The sequence below is a fragment of the Osmerus eperlanus genome, chromosome 18 (assembly GCF_963692335.1).
Source record: "Osmerus eperlanus chromosome 18, fOsmEpe2.1, whole genome shotgun sequence".
NCBI lineage: Eukaryota > Metazoa > Chordata > Actinopteri > Osmeriformes > Osmeridae > Osmerus > Osmerus eperlanus.
The window spans coordinates 4,310,512-4,318,770 of record NC_085035.1 but is presented as its reverse complement, the minus strand read 5'-3'; the positions used below and the strand labels follow the sequence as shown (position 1 = coordinate 4,318,770).

The window sequence follows — 8,259 nt, the reverse complement described above, 5'->3', positions numbered from 1 at the left end:
ACTGCATATTCATGGGGTCGTGATCCAGAACCATGAACGTTTGTTTGGATGTGGTGGTGACACCTCCTAGTTTTAACCAGGGCGTGTTCTTATCTCCATGCAGCCATCTGGGCATGAACAACCATATCTACAACCAAAGTCTCCATCCCTTGGGGTTATCCTATGGCCTTTATCTCATTTCGATTCATGAAGTTCCTAATGAGTTTTTTTTAAATACCATGGTAATACACCGGTGTGTGTGTGTCGTATGTTACTCTGTATGTGTATTGATCTCAATGGGCGCCCTGCAGTGTTAGTGAGTGCTTGTGATAGATCTCAGCAGTGGTGTGGATGGTGTGTCTGTCCTGGCAGAAGACAAGGCCAATGAAGCAAACATGAAGAAACCTACCTCTGTGTCTGCATGCTTTTAGATGATGAGTCAATCCACATCCCTGTGTTCCTTTTAAAACCTTATAAAACCTTCCTGTCATGCACAAATAGGGTTGTTTCAGTTACACATGCTGATCCCTGAGTAAACCCCAAAGGCCCAACTAAACAATCAGTCTGAGCCCAGGGTGAAAGGTTCTGATACCAAAGCACTCTGGTAAAATGCCATGTATTCCTGTGTATAGTCTATGTTGTCTGGATGGTTGTTTTGTCAAATAGTTTGCCAACCTTTTGTTTTTTCTTTCAAAATTCATTATGGGGAGTAAAATGAGCGTGGTTTTGACTACACAGGGAATTCCCAATGGCAAAGCTAGTGTAACGAATATAAACACACTTAAAGCCCCAACAGTGTCATTACTGAGGAATGCTGATTTGAGAATTCTTGTGTAATCTATTTTGAAAAAAGGCATGAGCTTCATGGAGTTCAACATCCTAGAAAAGTTTAGAATTCAATGGATGCTGAGATGAAAATAACTAAAGAACTAAACCAATAAATCAATATGTATATACATTTTGACACTAAAATGCATTGCCCCCTTTTCCCCAAAGTGACATAACGTTCCCTGGATCATGCAAGATTTGCACCGTGAAATCTCTGTAATGTGGTCCCATTACCTCCATAAAACTTGAAAACCACTAAGAGTAATCTATTCAGATTCTCTTTCACGAGGTTCTTTGACTTTGGTGCCGACAGCAGGTGGGAGACAGGAGATATGTTTTACTCTGGGAGGGACCAGTCTGCCCTGGACCCCAGCCAACCAGTTGCTCCTGACAAGAAAGATCTGGAGACCCATGAGATCTAAACACACTTTTAGCATGGAAAAAAAACAAAACAACAATCTGCTTCACAAATCCAGTTTCTGCATCATTGACAGAAGGCTGGATTGTAAATCTGCTTTAAGCTCTCTGTTTGGATTGTGCTGTGGCTGTGACGAGCAAAAACTTTAGCTGAGACAGCAACGGACGGCTAACCATCCTAAACCTGTCTCCAGTTGTTGGGCTTCATAAACATGCAGAGAATTCCAAACCAGGGCATTCCAGCCCCGCTCCGTAATGATAGAGAGGAGTATAAATGTCAGATTAGAGACAGGGAGGAGATTCTCTGATCTTCGCTGTTGTCTATCTGTACATCTGTCTGGGGGTCAGTACAGCGATGACAGATGCACAGTGGATGTCGGAACCCAGGTCTGCATCACCATACACGTCATCAGCTGTCAGTAATATATACCATATGAACCATTAAATACAGAGCGCTCATCCTGCTTAAACTATAACCATCCAGTCAGCGCAGGCTGCGTCCAACTGGAAGGGAGGGACCCTGGATTAGGGGGGGGACTCTCCTTCTGCCCCCCCCCCCGCCCCCCACCCCCTGCTGTCTCTGATTACACCCGGGAAAAAAGCTCATTATCAGTTAATCATGGGATGGTCTCTTAAAGGTCAATAACCCACCATACGCGCTGAGTTTGTGTGCAAATGACCCATGACATGTTATTGGCTTAGGCTGATCACAGCGCTAACCACTGGCAATTTACATCCTCTGCAACATCCTTAACAACGTTAGTTGCTGACAATGCATACAATGGATGGAAAAAACAATAAGATTTGTAGGAATACTGGATATTTGCTGAAAGGTTATGTTGTGGTAAAACCTTTCCATAATTAATATGTTGTTGATGACAAGACCACTGGGAGTAAACACTTGAATTTCCTTCAGGATCAACAAACACTGTCATCCTTTTTGAAATACAACACTTACAAACGCTTCTGTCGATCGCCGAGGAGAACATCACACACATTCTGGCTGTTGGGAGACAAGAAACAAAGTATTTGAAGGAGGGAAATAGGACTTCAACATGTATTTCCTCTGGACTTCTGCTTTTATTTTGGCTCTTTGAAAACACAATGGGGGGAGACCGCCTCACCCATGTGCTAACAGGAAAAAGCACACTGCAGTAAATGTCAGACATTCCACCCTGACGTGACACTCTACAGTAGAATGACCACACGGTATTATTGGTTCCAAACAAAGGTTTTATTACAAATCATAAATGCACTAATACAGTAGGTATTTACATTATGTTCATCATATACATGGCCGTGTCCTCCTCCAACTTTGTTTACGCGAGCAGAAAACACACACATATCTTCAGACGCACACGCACGCACGCACACACACACACACACACGTTTATCATGTGTCAGAGCAGCCACATTGTAATTGGTCTTCCTCCTGCCCAACAACATTTTTCAGCTGCCATCTGTCTGTCTGGAGGCCCCCTCCCTCTGCCCCCCCCCCCCCCCCGTCTCCCCTTACAACACTCTAATCAAGCGGCAACACCTCTCCAGACTGGCGATCCGCCCACGAACATACACACACGCACCCCCCTACCAGTTGTAGATAAAACAGGCTGAAGAGAGTGGTCAATTAGATATCACACCTCAAGTGCTCCTTAAAGAAAACAGAACAGCATAGGACACATGCATGAATAACACACTCCACCAGGGTTCCCCGACAGAGCCTCCAACCCTCCCAAGCACATGCCTCATGTCCACGGACGGTACGATCACGTTGTCCATTTGAAGTACATTCAGCTCAGTCCACTTTGTCCGGCTCGCATCGTCAAGGAGCATGGTGCCAAATGTCAAAACGTTCGCGCAACCTGAACTTGTTCACTGAACTTGAAGGACGTCAGCGGTCAGGACCTTCTGCCTGATGCCTGACGTCTACAGTGTCCTCAGTCACCCAGGACACAATCTGCATTCGCCAGAGCTCTCAGCCCCAGTCCACAAGGGCAGGAGGCATGCAGAACGATGACCCCCCCCCCCCCCCCCCCCCCCACCCCCCACACACACACACACCGACAAGGCAAATGACATCGTGCACCTCTGAGATGTGTGATGTACCGGTAAAGGGTTCACGCCTCCGCCGCCCCCTGGGCCACCCGGCAGGACGGTCACACCTTCGTGGCCAGGGACTGGGCCTCGGTCTTCTGGGAGGAGAGGGAGCTGGCCGGGCTGGCGTGCATGGCCTTCTTCAGGTTGAGCAGGCACAGGCACTGGGAGCGGAAGTGCAGGTCGAAGAAGGCGTAGAGGAAGGGGTTGAGGCAGCTGTTGACGTAGGCCAGGCAGGTGGCGTAGGGGTGCGCCAGCAGGAGGAAGCGCAGGAAGGCGCACGTGTCCGGCACCAGATTCAGGTAGGAGAGAGCGTCGGCGCTCTTCAGCACGTGGAAGGGCATCCAGCAGGCGGTGAACACCACCACCAGCGTGGTGATGATCTTCAGCAGGCGCCGCTTGCGCTGGTCCTCCTTGCGGAGGCTGTTGAAGTGGCGCGTGACCGTGCAGCCGATGACGCAGTAGCACACCATCATGGCCAGGAATGGCAGCACGAAGCCCAGGGCCGACGAGGAGATGCTAAGGCCGGCCACCCACAGGTTCTCCTGCCACTTGTCTTTCACCACCATGCTGAAGTCCATGGCGCACGACGTGCGGTTGGTGCCCTCGTCGTGCTTGGTGGAGCGGAAGATCAGCGTGGGGGCGGCCAGCAGGCCCGACGTCAGCCAGATGGCGGCGAGGGAGCCGTGCATGCGGCCCCGTGTGCGCAGCTGCGTGCTGGACAGCGAGTGGACGATGGCCAGGTAGCGGTCGAAGCTCATGCAGGTGAGGCAGAAGACGCTGGCGTACATGTTGAGCAGCACCACGTAGCTGCTGAGCTTGCAGAGGGCCACGCCGAACGGCCAGTGGTAGCCCAGCGCCGTGTACACCGCCCACAGGGGCAGGGTGACCACGAAGGTGAGGTCGGCCAGGGCCAGGTTGCCGATGTAGACGTCGGCCGCGCGCCGCTTGCCCTTAGCCCTCCACACGGTGAAGATGACCACGCCGTTGCCGGAGAGGCCCAGGATGAAGATGAGCATGTACAGGACAGGGATGAGGGAGTAGGATGGCTTCCACTCAGAGTAATCGCACATGGTGTCATTCTCCGTATCCTCGTAGTCGTAGTAGTAGTCGGTAACGTCCTCCATTCTTTCCTCCGTATCAATTCAAAGTTTCTTCTTATCTGGATATTTCAACAACAAACCCCCCCAAAAAAGATTTCTCTTCAAAACAGCCTACAAAAAAAGCCAAATCATAAATAAAACGGGTCCGAACTAGAAAATCAAGATGCTATGCACAGATTTCAGCACAGATCCTCACAAGTTGAGAATCTATGATGTCTTGGCACTTCGTTCTGCGGTCTGCCCCTTATGAAGCTATGCTGTTGTGACCCCACCCCTCTCCTCTCTTCCAGGTCGCCCCCTCCTCCAAATGCACACTCGCACTACATTTGTTCACGCCCCCATCATTTGGCATTCAGCTGAATTACATTTCCATAGTTGTATAAAGAACACAACATCAAAACGAGCAAACAAAAAATAAGTTTGCAAATACGCGACATCGTAACTATCATAACCGTATGATACAAAGCGTCTACATTTACAATTTGGATAGCTTAAGTTGCCTAAAACGTGAGATAGTCGGGGATCGCATTTGCAGATATAATGACCTATATCGTAAATTGATATTGACTCGGTGTGCTGCAAGCTACCTGTCGAGACATGATCCTGAAAGCCGATAGACCAGACACTTAAAATGACAAAGTGACCGTTTTCTCACACTTAAGAAACCTGTATTAGGCTACTTCGATTGGAACTATCTTATCAACATGTCAATATGTGTTGATGCGTGGGTGGAACTTGTTCCAACATGTAGCCTACATCTCACCTAAAGTTGAGCCAAAATCATATGGGATATATATATGTAGAATTAAAATAGATCTGCATATTTGATGTGCACAGTAGTCATCTTTAATTTAAGAATGGTTGATTATCTTGTGCTATGTTTATTCATATATTTATATAATGCAATTACATAGAGACTAAGTGAAAAAAACATCCTATGTAGTATTTTTCATGAATGGCATATTATTATTGAGTAATTTAGTTATTTACAAAAACAAGTGCATTGTGTGTGTGTGTAGTGTGTGTGTGTGTGTGTGTGTGTGTGTTGAGTGGCCCAGGTGGAAGAGCTCCTTCTCAGTCTCTCAGCAGAGAAACAGCCGTGGCGCCGAGAAATCCTCCCTCTCAGACACAACCAACCATCACTCAACAATGTCCCCGTTGATCCTCCACCGAGCCCTCTCTCTCTCCCTCTCTCTCTCTCTCTCTCTCTCTCTCTCCCTCTCTCTCTCTCTCTCTCTCTCTCTCTCTCTCTCTCTCTCTCTCTCTCTCTCTCACTCACCCTCCTTTTCCTTTCCTTTTTCCACATTTCTCCCTCTCTTCCTCGGATGATGAGGCGCAGTCGGCACGGCCGACATCCCAGCACGGGGCACGTCGGCGGACGTCAAAGGCTTGTTGTTTTCCGTGTGGTGGGAGGCCAAGTTTCAGTTCATTACTTATCTGATTGAATTGTGTTTGCCCCTTCCCTCAGACCATCACCCCCCTCCTCCCCCTCTTTTTCCCACAAGCTGCCTGTCTGTGCTACCCCTCTATAAAGCTGCAGCTTTAAGCAGGAAACCAAGTTTCCTCCACTTTAATGAGAAAATGATTTATTTAGCGCTTGTGGTTGTGTTTTCTTGTGATTTGGGGAGGCCTGCTGGTAACTCGAAGGGGAGGTGGAATAAAAGACGATTCCTCCTCTCCGCCACTTTTTCCTCCCCCGCCCCCCCCCCCCCCCCCCTCGAGTACCCGCAGGAGTGAGAGTCCCAAATGAGCAGATAGGCAAATGAGGCAGATTCGAGTCGGGATGAGAAACAGATGGCGGGTGCTGATCGTCATGAAAGACAACTTCCAACAGGACGGCCCCGGCGTCCGCTCGACTGGAGTTGTTGACCCAAGAAGTCGTTGTGTGCTTAGGGTTCGAGTGAGCATGCAAGTTGACGCATAGCAGCCGGTTGTTGGTATTTACTATCTCTCAGTTACCCACCTGTGTCGCTAATTGATTGTTGTTGGGTTGGGTTGTTTATTTTGTTGTCATGGTCTACTGTGTGGCCTCTTTGTTGTAAACCCCACACAGACAAGAAGCTCCCTTATGGCCTCGTCTGCAATCTGACTCACCGAGTCAGCCTCCACTCATTCACTCTATTATTTAACTGTTAACATCCAGTGTATCCAAGTTACATTCGGAGAAACCAGATGCATGCTTGTTAACACGCACCCGTACACACACAACACACACACACGCATGCACCCACACCCGCACCCACACCCGCACACACACACATATGCACACACACACCACTGCGACAGACAGACGGTCTCATCTGTCTGCAGAGCAGCTGAATCCCTCCTTTGATCATTTGTCATCACATGACCTCAAGTGTTTAGCTTGTTTATGAGCCCCGGGTTCTGGAGCACCAAATGTGCAAGTGTGTGTCCGTGTTTGCATGTGAGAGAGAAATGATAGAGAGGCATGGAGAGAGAGAGAGAGAGAGAGAGAGAGAGAGAGAGAGAGAGAGAGAGAGAGAGAGAGAGAGAGAGAGAGAGAGAGGAGGACGGATGGACGGACACACAGAGCGTGTTGCCAGTTGTGTTGTTAGTGTGTGTTAAGCTGTCAGGGACCACATACGTTGGCCTTCCTATCGTATGACAGCTGGCCCAGCAGGGTGAGATTTACAAGTGGACCACCACTGAGGGGGGGGGGGGCAGTCACCACCACGCTAACACACCTAACACCTCTGAGCCACACTCAGTGGCAAGTAGGAACACAAACAGGAAGTATGGCACACACTAAGGTCACTCCAGAAGTTCTGCAAAACAGTGAAGTGATGGTCACTTCTGGAATGTTATTTTTTGACGACCTACTTTTACATGTCTCTTTCGTGCCTGAGCTGTGAACCTCTGGCTCAAACAAATGCCCTTCCCAGAGAGTGTGAATATTTAGGGCACCTTTATGACTCCAGCTCCCTTTCCTTGTGTCGTCTCTGAAGGCTCCAGATGATTGACACCAGCCTGCTAAACACGTTCGCTAAGGCGGACGAGGACTTCTCACCTCACACAGCCTCGGCCAACTCCTTCAAGTGCTAAGCTCCCCAGCTCTCCAGCTGTCTAGCTCTCCAGCCACAGCCTCTAGCGCTAAGCTATCCAGCTCTATAGCTATCCAGCTTCCCAACTTCTCCTGGCCCAGCCATGACTGTTGTCTGTCTAATTTGTTTCAACCTATTTCTGGATCTTTGCTTTTGAAACTCAGGTCAATGAGAATAGAGAGAACCGTCGTTTCCAGTTCAAACCATTTCCTGTACTATTTGACGTACTTTCACACACCGAGATTAGACTACACTGTACCCAGTACTTTGCAAGCGCTGGAAAAAAACGTAAATAAAACTTGGGACACAACAGACCTCCCTTTCTTTACGTGAACCTTTGAAATCAATGCAGTGGACAAGGAGGATTTCCATTTGAGCTTTCCCTACCCGGTCTTTCCTGTGTATCCAACGTACAGCGAGCGTATGTGTGTGTCTGGCGCATTAGCGCCAGACACACACATCCAGCCGGATCAGCGGGGGGAAAGCAGGCATTAGAGCCGGCAACACACGTCCAGCCGGATGAACTCACGCACCAAGACCTCCGGTCCTCGTCGTCCTGACGACTGAGCACCGGTGATTATGGAAGAGCACGATTGGGCCTTCGTCCGGCCAATTAGACGAGGTGAAAGATGAGGACCTCGTGGCTGTCTGTGCTGGCAGCGTGCAGCTTTGTTTGTTTGAAATGTCCCTTATCAGCCTCCGTCAGAGGGACACACGGAGGGGAGAAGGGGCCTACACTCGGGGCCCTTTTGTTCACAGAAACGAATCCCTTTACT

General features: G+C 49.1%; 1 protein-coding gene across 1 annotated transcript; it reads right to left on the bottom strand.

The window, feature by feature from the left end:
• Positions 1-2,414: 2,414 nt before the first annotated feature.
• LOC134038867 (apelin receptor B-like) lies at positions 2,415-4,650 on the bottom strand. The gene is made up of 2 exons (XM_062484495.1): positions 3,399-4,650; positions 2,415-3,218 (listed from the first exon to the last, which is right to left on the bottom strand). Exons 1-2 carry the CDS (start codon positions 4,443-4,445, stop codon positions 3,162-3,164), a joined length of 1,104 nt encoding a protein of 367 aa, XP_062340479.1. The 5' UTR covers positions 4,446-4,650; the 3' UTR covers positions 2,415-3,161.
• Positions 4,651-8,259: the final 3,609 nt, after the last annotated feature.

What these genes read in the sequence shown, in the direction of transcription:
- LOC134038867 (XM_062484495.1), bottom strand. Translation starts at nt 4,445, where the DNA reads ATGGAGGACGTTACCGACTACTACTACGACTACGAGGATACGGAGAAT. An exon ending in AGAAGACCGAGGCCCAGTCC is followed by an intron (nt 3,219 to 3,398) that starts CTGGCCACGAAG and finishes CATGCCTCCTGC; the next exon opens with CCTTGTGGACTGGGGCTGAG.